Below are 11,346 nucleotides of genomic sequence, written 5' to 3'. Positions count from 1 at the left end.
CACCAGCGTCCACCTAAAGATTCCTTCTGCAAGTTAACGTCTGGCTCCAACAGTTCTGCATTCTCCTGTTTTCCACTGGGCTGAACATACAAGGCTGAAGGATTCAGTTCCTTGAATCCCTAGGAACAAACAAACAAAAAACCCCCTTGGTACAGTCAAGAAAACCATGTTTGTAACTATCACAAAGAATAAAAAGGATTCAGCAAATTTCTAATAGGTTTTATGAAGAAGCACAGCACCCACAAGTTAACTCCAAATTCTTGCAGAAATTGTCTTACTATGAAAATAAACACCCCTCCCTCCAGCAACAAAATTACTCAGCAATGTCCCCCCTTCCCCTCAAACTGGACGTACACATGCAAAAATACAATCATAGGATCTAATCCTGCCAAAACACGCATTCTGCATCTACTGAATAAAACAACAGATACAAGCACTCCAGGCTGTAAAGCCTGACTTTCTGCTGAGATATAAAATCATGGCACTACCTCCCTAAGGGTTTTCATATCCACACAGTTCTTACCGAAACTGAGCTGAGACATCCAGTTAATGACATAGATGGGCCTACATCATAAATGCTCTCTGCTCTGGCTTACAATTTGAATCCAAGGTACAACGTGCCATCTACCATGGTTATGCTGTCCAACATGGTACATTACACTGGCAAAGTAAGAGACTTTTTAAAGAGAGACCATTTCCATGATTCAGTTTGTTAATGGCATAACCAATCTTCAATGCCTAGAGCAGAGAAGACCAAAATAATTTAATTATCCTGTTCCTCACTCAACTGCCTCTGCCACTATGTAACACTACTTTAAGTCAGACAATAAAATCCAATCAGCTTGCTCTCATTAATCATTTCGATGAAGCAGGGGCCTCAACTTATGACTAACAAAACTCTCTGGAATTAACAACAGATGGCATAGTAACTAACACATCTCTTTACAACCTCTCAATTCAATCTCAGTTTGGCCTTATGCTCAGATCATCTATAACTATTTTACTTTTTTTTTTTTTTTTTAAACACAAGATGTGTGCCAGCTCCAGATGCATCCACAATACCTACAAGCTAATCAACTTAAAAAAAAATCAAACCCTTCTAATCCACTGTTAGAAGGCAGGATGAAAATAATTTGTTCTACTAAACCAGAACATCTCTGGTGTATCATCAGATTCCAGCTTACCCAAAAAGCAAGCTCTCACCATAGAGTTAGACACCGTGGGATGCAGTCACAAAATGGTAAGTTACAGGAAAGCAGGGAATAGCAGGTTTGCTCTTCACAAAACTACTTGCTTCAAGGTAAAGATCTTCCCATTACAGGCACCCAATTGATCTTTTCCCTGCCCTTCCCTTCAGCAGCACACGCCTTCTTCCTGACCTGGGAAGGAACATTCTCTCCGCAGACATCAGCACATCCCCCATCCCTCAAGACACAGTGGAAGTAGACATCCTCCTCAGTGGACGTGTCACACAGGAAGAGATGCAAAATGCCATTCACATATTCATCCACGATGCCCACAAGTAGCTTGGAGCCACATAGTTTTTTGAATAGGAGAGTTGCTGCATTGGACCACATACCCTGAAGAAGAAACAAGAATGTAAAGTTACTATAAACAAAGGAACATCCACCGCCTGAGACTTTCCCTTGTGAGCACTTGTCAAAAAGGCAATTAAGCTAGTTCAGGCTAGGGACAAACACAGGAAAGTCAGGCAGACAAGCTTCCCAGCACTGAACTAAACCCAACTGCCCCAAAGCCTGCAATGCTAGTTATGCTGGGAATGCCCTTTCACCCTAAATACCTATTTTCAAATACCATTTGATGGCATTCACTAGTGATTTTATCACAACTGCCCAAAATACAATTGTTTGTTTGTTTTTAATTCCTGGAATCACGTCATTATAAACAGTAAAAGTGTCAAAAGTAGCTGCTAAGCTTCACTGCAATGAAAATTGTGATTTTTCAACCCTCAAAAACCAGAGGAAGTAACTTTTTAAAAATAATGTCTTTAAAACACAGAAGAAGCAACTCTGCTCACATGCTTTCCTTCAGAGATGTATTTCTCAGGCTTCTTGACCAACGGTTTCCCAGCACAGAGAAACTTTCTTATGACCTCTGTAATTCTTTGGCTATGCTGATTGCATCAAACCAACTCACTTAAAACTCTGCCACAGAAGAAATTTTTAAAACAGAGGGCTGGAGCTACCAAGGCTTTAGAAGGACCCTGGAAAACTACTGGCAAAAGAAGAAACAAGTTTGCTCATTTGCCTAACAGCAGCTATCTGTTTCCACGACAACATAAGCAAGAACACTCTGATCATAAGGAGAACAAAGAGCAGAAGGGTTATCACTTGCAGAGACAGAGACTTATGCAGTCATACTCTGCTGAATGTAACAGCAGCAATTCTGCTGTAAACATCAACAGGATCTGAATGAATCCAAATGTTTGCCCTTATCAGGAGAAAAAGCCAACCTCTACTTGATAGCTCTCATACATATGTCAATAAACAAAATTGCATGTAAACACATACCTCCACAGGTTTTACCCATGCCAAGGAACATGGGATGGCCTGAGCAGGGAGCTTCAAGTAGCACCACCTACAATATAAAATAAAGGCATCACCATTACAGGAAAGACAGCAGAACTTCCTCCTCTTCTGGGTTTTAAAATCAGCTTAGGAATAGATAGGCACCTCTTGGATTGTGCACTTATGAATAAAACGCAACAGGAGCTTTGGAAAACACTCTGTATCCAGAGAACGGGTACAGCAGAAACAGCAGTAACAACTGATCCCTTATGCCTTCTGTTGCCCAAGTACCTTCCTCCAGTCAGAACCCCTTCTGATGATAACATTATGGACAGAGAGCAATGACTTTTGAACCAAAGAATGCCAGTGGCCAGGGAGCTTGCCCCAAAGTGACAGAAAGTGGGAAAAACAAAGACTGAGGAATGAAGGCAGAAACAGGAAAGGACTTAGCCCAAAGTCACTGTGAGGGAGTGATCGACAGGGTTGGTGAGCAAAGGGCCTGGAATGATCAGGAAAATATGTCTTAAACAATGTCATCTCAAGCATTAGCAGGTAATCAAGGAAGTGCCTGCAAGGCACCATTAATGAAATAAAATCCCAGATCCTTTCTAGGAAATCTGCATGCTGGGATGTCTTTCTGAAGACAGACATGCCAGTCAGCTTCACGTTGATCCTTGGGAAGGTGATGGAAACTAATCCTGGAAACCATTTCCAGGCACATGAAGGACAAGAAGGTGACTGGGAGTAGTCAGCATGGATTCACCATATGATGCTTGACCAACCCGACAACCTTCTACAATGAAATGACTGGCCTGGCAGGTGAGGGGAGAGCAGTAGGTATTGTTTACCTTGACTTCTGTCAGGCTTTTGACACTGCATCCTCTTAAGATCTTCACAGAGAAGCTAATGAAGTATGGACTGGATAAGCAGTTAGGTAGATGGACAATTGGCTGAAGGGCAGGCCCAGAATGTGGTGATCAGTGGTACAAAGTCTAGTTGGAAGCCAGGAAGTAGCAGTGTACCCCAGGAATCAATACAGGGTCCAATACTGTTCAACACCATCATTAACGATTTGGATGATGGGGGAAAGTCTACCTTCAGCAAGTTTGCTGATGATACAAAACTGGGAGGAGTGGCTGATACACCAGAGGGTCATGCTGCCATTCAGAGGGACCTTGACAGGACAGAGAAACAGGACAACAGGAACCCTGTGAAGTCCAACGAAGTCCTGCACTTGGGGAGCAACCATTCCATGCACCAGTAGATGCTGGGGACCAACCAGCTGGAAAGCAGCATTTTTACCATGAGGGTGAGCAAGCAGTGGAACAGGCTGCCCAGAGAGGTCGTGGAGTCTCCATCGTTGGAGACATTCAACAGCCTTCTGGACATGGTCCTGGGCAGTGTGCCCTAGATAGCTCAGGGAGGCTGGACAGGACAACCTCCAGAGGTCTCTTCCAACCTCAACCATTCTGTGATTCTGTCCCCCACATTTAATTTACTTACTTGAGGAATCTCAGCCAAGACCTTCGGACAATTTCGAGGTTTCCATAATCTGGGTAGAACACCTCTACTTCTTGGTCATTGATCACACGGTGGATGATAACACGGTACCACCATTTTGAGACTGTTACACAGCAAAGCTGTCCAGGCTGTACTGAAGACTCAGGCATGATATAACGATCAGAAACAAGTTTATTTGAGTAACAGTGTCTGCAAAAGATCACAATGAAAGACTGTGCTTGGTAGGATGCAGGCGATGAACAAAGAGAAATACACAGGGTTTCAGAAGAAACCTCATTTCATTGTTTTAATAGAGGTTTTACATCTCTGTTCTGCTACACTTAAACTGAAATGACAATAAAAAATGCAACCCCAAACTTTTAACATTTGAATGATATTCTTGGAGTCCAACAAAAAGTTAATTAACGGGGATTAATCAGATATGTCAGTCATTTTAGTCATTAATTTTTAGCATTACCTTGACACGTTAGTGCTTCTTATGATCCAGGTTCTGGAATACTGTCTCACATACACAGTATCTGTCTGCAGAGTCTGTAATCACACTTACATGTGCTCCACGGACATCAAGCATTTACTTTGGCACAAAACTAACAACAATTGTATCACTGTTGTGGCGGAATAGAATCCCAAGTGCCTAATGTAACTGACAAAGCCACTAATGGGGTTTTGCTTTCAAATACGGATATGACAAAGGCCTATTACCTGTTGCTTCTTGGTAAGTGTTGGCGATGGAAGTAAAAGCCTTAACTGAGCACAGTAGGAACAGTAGCGCAGACAAAAGAGAGGTGCAAAGGAACCCTAAAGTTCCTTTCCATAACCTTTCCAGGCTTTTAAAGTTTAAGAACATCTAGGCCACAGCCAAAAACCCCATGAATTCTTTTTGCTTGCTAGTTAAAAAGGAATGGGAAAGCATTATGAGTATGAGTACAGCACTAGCACTTCCATATTAAGTAACCAAGCCAGCAGTGACCATAACTAACAGCTGGGTGCTCTGTTCTCTCAGTGCAAACACACACAACAGGTAGTAGTATTGAATCAGTATAGCACGTTCGCACCTCATCTCAATCATCATATCCTGCAGTTTATCAGATGTTTCCCTGCTGCAGATGTGGATGTAGAACTGGCTAGGAGAGATGATGAATTCCACAAAGACTCCCACCAAGCATCTTTTCTCCAGTGGTGGTAAACTGCAAAGGCTTCTGTCCTGAACAGCGTCTGGGGGTATTTCTGGAGTCATTATCAAATTATCTAGCAGGGACTGCTCCAAATCTTGAGGCTGCAAAGAGGTAAGAGGAAGGTAGCACTCATGTCTCGTCATGCACTGAACACACATGATTGGTCTTTCCATTAAGGTAAAAAACAGTTCTGTTTTCCCGGGGACCTGTGAATTATTGAATATGAGAGAAGCCCAACAAATGGTGCAAACTTAGATTAAAACTTTCCCTGGGATAGAAGATTTTATTTTCACACTCTCTCCCTTCCTTCTTCCCTCCAGTGTAAAGAAGGGTGCAAGAAAAATACCTTGCTCATATTCCTGCAAGGAATAAAGGAAAGGAACTGGAATCATTGCACATATTTAGACAAAACTATCAAATAGCTTTTGCTAAAGCAGCACAACACAAAACAAAAACCCACACCAAGAAAAACCCCAAACACAACCCACCTGCTTGTTGGATTTTACCCAAGAGATGCTATTTCTGTGTTCTGTGACCATGAAAGAGTACATGACTGAACCAGCAAAACTGTATCTAAAAATGATTCAAAAGCGACAGAAGGCACAAATGCATCTCACTTGCACACTAGAGCTAGGATAAAAATAAACAAAACTAGCAAGGATAAAAATAAACAAAACCCACAAATTCTGCTCTTTTCTCACTCTAAACAAATTTGTACGTGAATAAATTGTCAGCACAGCTTACAATTTTGCATTATTCTTTAACTGCTGAAAACATTATTTCACTTGAACTAGTACAGATAAGAACCTTAATCAGACATCAGCTACATTCACTTCCTCAGGAGCTTGCTTTTGTGCCAACAAGCAGCACTCTTCCAATGATAAGAATTCAAAATTATTTCAATTTTACTCATAGCAAATATGCTGTAAGTTACCACTGCATTATACTTTGGTCAATATATGGGAAACTTGTCTTCCAGTACATACCCCATTGCTTATCAGGCTAAATTCAACTGCAAACAGTGTTTTTTTGCAATACCAACTCTTAACCATTTTTTTAAGAAGCAGATGAGAGTCTCTCATTCTGCAGACTGAGCAAGGGCTAACGCTCTTGAATTTTTTTTTGAGTTAAAAATTTCAACTAAAACATTGAGTTACACAGCAAGTTAACATTTTTGAGTTAAAGAGTAACTGAGGGAGCTCTTGCCTGAGCAGCAGCATCACCACCTCTAAAAAATCCTCACATTTCATGGATTTCCTCTGAGAAGTGCCTGTGAATAGGGGCATTTCTAAGAGACAGTTTTGTTCCCAGACTGCTTCTTCATATCACACTGTTAAGGGCACACATGATCTTTACAATCTAGCTCACACACTGGTAACAACAACAGACATTTCTGTGAAAGATGTAGAAGACATGTCCTTAAAAACACGTTTACAAAAAAGCAACAAAATTATAAAAAGATAAACCAACATAATGCACTGTAAAACTAGGCTTACAAGAGGTATGGTTTGCACAGCTGGCTAACTCCTTGCCCTATGCTGGACTGGCAGCTGCCGGAGTGTGAGGTGGATGATACCTTTCCTTCTGCTCAGGGCAGCAAGAAAAGCTGCTGAGAGCAGCAGCTCTCTGTGTTTTACCCTTCTCGGGGCAGAGCCGATTGACTCAGACCTTGTTCCTCCTTTGTCCCTTACAATACTTAAAACTATTAGTCTCTCCTAACTGGATACTCAGGTACCTTGCAGCAGGGTGGGGATCAGGCTGCAACTTTCCCCTCTACAGCATCCAGATGAACAAGTGTTCATTGCATATGCAAAGTGACATATTCCAACCTGAGCTCCTCCCCTTCAGGGATTTTTTTTAAAGCAAAATGGCAAACTTTGTGTTTCATGAGGAATACTAGTCATAGAAACCTCTCCCAAAACTTATCCTGCTAGGATCTTTAAATGGGTTCCATTTGTGATCTGACTTGAGGTTGTGGTTACCAGGACCACATGCACCCTTTTTTACCCTTCCCACAAGCAGACTTTATTTGATCTAGGGGAATTCCCCGTGAACTTCATCACACTGAACTAAAATTTCTTTAAAGGATCGGAACAGCCTGCCAAAAATCTCTAAAGGGCATGTTTTGTGAAGTGCTGCACAAAGTCCAACTCGTAGTCCCGGGCTTCCGAGTTCATTAGTGCATAAAAAACCAAATTCATGAATTCCTGGGACCCTTTCCCTGCCTATGTGCTCCAACCATACAGTTGCATACAGCCACAAGACAAGTGAGGCAGAGGAACTAACTCTCAGTAGGGAGATTTTCCTGAGAAAAGGACTAAATGTGTTCAAAAGAAAAAAAATAATAAAAATAGAGGGAGGACAAACAAATTCTCCCCATCAGGTTTGGCAGTTCAGAGCCTCTGTAACTGTTCTTCTCCAGCTCTTTCTAAAAATACACTGCTAAACAAACAAACAAAAAATAAAAACTTTTTAAGTCCAACAAAATAGTAGCTGAGACAACAGGTATCAAGGTCTCTGAGGAGCAATTCCCAGCTCTGTCACACAGCTGCTTGACATTTAAACCCTGCCTACTGTAGCAGGGGAAATTCCACACAGCTAGTCTCAGAACAAAGTTATTAAAGTCCAATTACAAGTAAGTACACCAAAAGGTATCACCACTATTGTAAGGGAGCAAGATCATGCTTAACTGACCTTGGATGATCTGCAACATAGATCTCAAGACCAGAAAGAGACAATAAAAAGACCTAGTCTGGATGGCATCTAAAGCTATACACCAGGTCAGTATGAGTCAGTCACCTCCAGACTCATCTAGAACAGGTACAAAAGTTTTCTGAAGCAGCAGTGCATCAACAATACAAACTCAAAAGAAACAAAAGCAGTAAAAAGAGTATCACGCCCTAGATTACAACACGATAAAGCTACAGATCACTCATCCAGCCACTTACTTGTTTGAGGCCATCATTCAAATCTACTGCTTGTGTTTCCACTGGCTCCAACTTCTCTTTTGCTGTCAGGTGCAAGCTCTCTACCTCACAGCTGGGTTCCAAAGGAGGCATCTCAGCTGCAGGTGCTGCTGTAAAGACAATAATTCAGCTGTTATTCTTTATTGGACTGATGCAGTGTTACATATTAAGCAGAAAGAGAAGACATCTGAAAACAAAAGTCTGAAAGCACTGGTGCTGTTTTCCCGATCTCTTGTAATATTCACAGCCACCACATTCACGAGGATTCACTTGAAAGGCATCCTTCACTGTTATTAATACATTTTAAAGAAATAAAACAAAACCCACTTACTCTTGTAAGCATGCTAAGGGTTAAATCAATTGCTAGAACAATGCTAAAATGAATTTTCCCCAGAAAAGTCAGAAATTTGGCAGGAACTACATGTGATTTTCTGCCTTCTCTCATAGCTGTTACGGGAACGCTTGAGGACATCTGTAGTGACTTCTGTTTTCTTTTGTGGAACGTCGTAGCTGTGGCTTTCAGACCAGTGCTAAACCTTCAGTCTCAAAAAGAACATCAAAAAGGCTTTACCAGCCTGGGGAGCAGATGTTCAGGAGATCCTTCTAGGTTTGTTATTTATTGCCTGGAATGACTAGAAGTTCTAGGCCTGCACACACATTCAGAAAGTTCATACTCTGAAAGGGCTACACCTCACAACAAAAAACTGTGACAACCTGTAGAGAACTTCCAGTTAAGCGCTCTACTACCTCCCCTGTGCCAGCTGCTTCTGCAGAACCCCACAGCCCCTCCGTGCTAAAATCCAGGGGAACCAGGACTATTACAGCAACTGGAAGTACAGCAACATCTGCTTGAAACACAGTTGCTTTGCCACAGCGCTTGCAAGAGCTACGTGCTTTCAGTTAAATAACACACCGCCTCACCTTGCGGCACCTCCTCCTGCACCCCACCTTGCAGCACCTCCTCCTTCTCTATCTCACTTGCCAGGTACTTCTTCAGGGTCAGCAAGGAACCTTCTCTTGTCTGCTCAACCACAATGATATCAGACATGCTTCTGAGGACTTCAAACATGGAGGAAAATCCATATTGCGTGTATTGGAAAGCCCGGCCAAAGCGTCTGAAGAAGGCCTTGTCAAAGTCTGAGAGCAGAAGTGGTGAGGAACTCAGCAGATCCTGCAGCTCAGCCTTCACTGTCACTGGCAGGACAGGAGCCCTGCCCCTCTGAGGGAAACTCTGTGCATTCTTAGAGAGAGAAGCAGCATCTGCCCTCACAGCAGCAGTCTTCCGTGCCCTAGCGCTTCTCCTCTGTCTGGCAACCAGCTTGGCAATTGCTTTGGTGGTCTCATCTGCAATGGCTACAACAGAAAGAAATAAACTATTAGACTACCAAAACAGTGAACCATTAAAAGCTTTACACAGGCAAAGCTCCTCTTCTTTCCTCTGCCCCTTTTCAGAAGCAGGTGTCTCCTTTCAAGAGCAATCACACTAACTCATGGCTGATTTCCAGCAGGGCAACCACTGTTCCTCCTCTCCCTTTACAAACTGGACTGAACCAGATTTAACAGCCAACAACCTGCATCTTCATTCCTATAAATCCAGAACCAGGTAGAAAGGCAGGTCAAATTCTTGGACACAGAATCCCAACAGGAACCCCAGCTCCTATGAGTTTTCTTGGGAAAACAGGAAATAGCTCAGAATCAGCCAGAATCACAGTAAACACCCACTATAGAGCACCCACCCACCCAGGTCTCTTCCATGCTTTTAAACAACTTTTTCTTGTCTTACTGTAGCACTCAAAAAAAAAAAAAATCATGTCACCCTTCCCAATCAACTCTTGCACTTACCATTTGTTTCCACAGCTCTTCCCCAAAGAAAAGGAAAATGAGAAAGGTTCTTTGATACAGACTAAACTTCCCATGGGGTCAGGTAGGGAAACATTTATGACTCCTCCCAAGAGGCCCCATCCCCAGTTTTGGCTCCTGCCGTAGTCCACATTTACAGGAAAAATGAAGCTTACTTAGTTCTAGTGTGCCCGTAAGAAATGCTACTGCAGTTTCTAAACTAAGTGCAGAATGCAAAATGTACAAAAATAACTAGAAGCCTATGTGATTTTTGAGAAGGAAACAGCAGAAAAGCATTAAAAGGCAGATCAAAATACAGGAAGAAACATCAAAGCCAAGAAATTAAACAGAGCTATGTAAGAAAAAGAATAACAGAGATACGTGACCTACAGCTTTGGGAATTCATCCTGCACATCCCCATTTTGGAGTATCACTTCATACTAGTACGGGGTTCCAAACAACTCCACACATAAGGAAACAAAACCTCACCTTTGAGGACAAAAGTGCCTTTCTCATAAGGACAGACTCTGACGACTTCAGGCATTTCTGCCACCAGCTCCAAGACGGAACGGAAACCCAGGTCACGTAGAGGGAGAGGTTTGCCAATCATGGCCATGTACTCCTGCTCCAGCTGTGTTGGGGTTAAGCCCTCTTTGGCAGCCATTAGCAGTGATCTCACCTCCTTCTTCAGCACCTCCATAAACTGCACCTGCTTTGATGTGTCCACCCTAAAGGGGAAACAAAAGCAAGCAGACAACAACTCATACCACAGCTGCTCAAACACAGGCAAAAAACTTTTTACCACTTAGCAACTGAAAGCTGGCGGGGGGGAAGAGGGCAGCAAGCCAGAACCACCAACAGCCACTACCTACCAACCCCCATGTTTCCCTGCCTGCACCCCTGGAGCTGCCACCCTTTGGCACCCACTGTCCCAGCTAAGATCATGGCTCCTGCATTCACTGCCAGTCCCCATGGGATCACGGCCCCTACAAGCACTGCATCCCCCAGAGTTTAGTGCACCCCTAAACCCCTGCCCCAGGGACTGCCCTCTACAAACCCTACCACTCCACAGGCATCCCTGCACCCCTAAACTGCTGCCTGAGGATCCCCCGCACCCCCTGGGCTCACCACCCCTCACAGAGATCCCTGTGCCCCTAAACACGGGCCTGGGGAATCCCGCCCTCTGCCCCATGGGGTCACTGTCTCCTAAAGAGACACCTGTGCCCCTAAACCACCGCCTGGGGACCCCCCACAGAGGCCTCGGAGACCGCTACCGCCCCCGGCCATGCCCGCACCCACCGCGCCATCCCTCCGCCT

At 43.4% G+C, this 11,346-nt stretch overlaps 1 protein-coding gene across 1 annotated transcript in view; it reads right to left on the bottom strand.

The window, feature by feature from the left end:
- Positions 1-11,336, bottom strand: part of TDRD5 (tudor domain containing 5) — a 17,317-nt gene extending 5,981 nt beyond the window's left edge. Inside the window, exons 1-9 of the mRNA XM_035900737.1 lie at positions 11,329-11,336; positions 10,519-10,757; positions 9,112-9,543; positions 8,173-8,300; positions 5,105-5,325; positions 4,032-4,238; positions 2,532-2,598; positions 1,380-1,580; positions 14-119 (exon numbers count right to left, since the gene is read on the bottom strand). Of these exons, the coding sequence (XP_035756630.1) occupies positions 14-119; positions 1,380-1,580; positions 2,532-2,598; positions 4,032-4,238; positions 5,105-5,325; positions 8,173-8,300; positions 9,112-9,543; positions 10,519-10,757; positions 11,329-11,336 (1,609 nt within the window). The remainder of the gene's footprint in view (positions 1-13; positions 120-1,379; positions 1,581-2,531; positions 2,599-4,031; positions 4,239-5,104; positions 5,326-8,172; positions 8,301-9,111; positions 9,544-10,518; positions 10,758-11,328) is intronic.
- Positions 11,337-11,346: the final 10 nt, after the last annotated feature.

The sequence above is a fragment of the Egretta garzetta genome, unplaced genomic scaffold (genome assembly GCF_000687185.1).
Source record: "Egretta garzetta isolate BGI_Z169 unplaced genomic scaffold, ASM68718v1 scaffold598, whole genome shotgun sequence".
Taxonomy (NCBI): Eukaryota; Metazoa; Chordata; class Aves; order Pelecaniformes; family Ardeidae; genus Egretta; species Egretta garzetta.
Note: the sequence above shows the minus strand (reverse complement) of the source record. Positions and strands in the feature narration are given on the sequence as shown.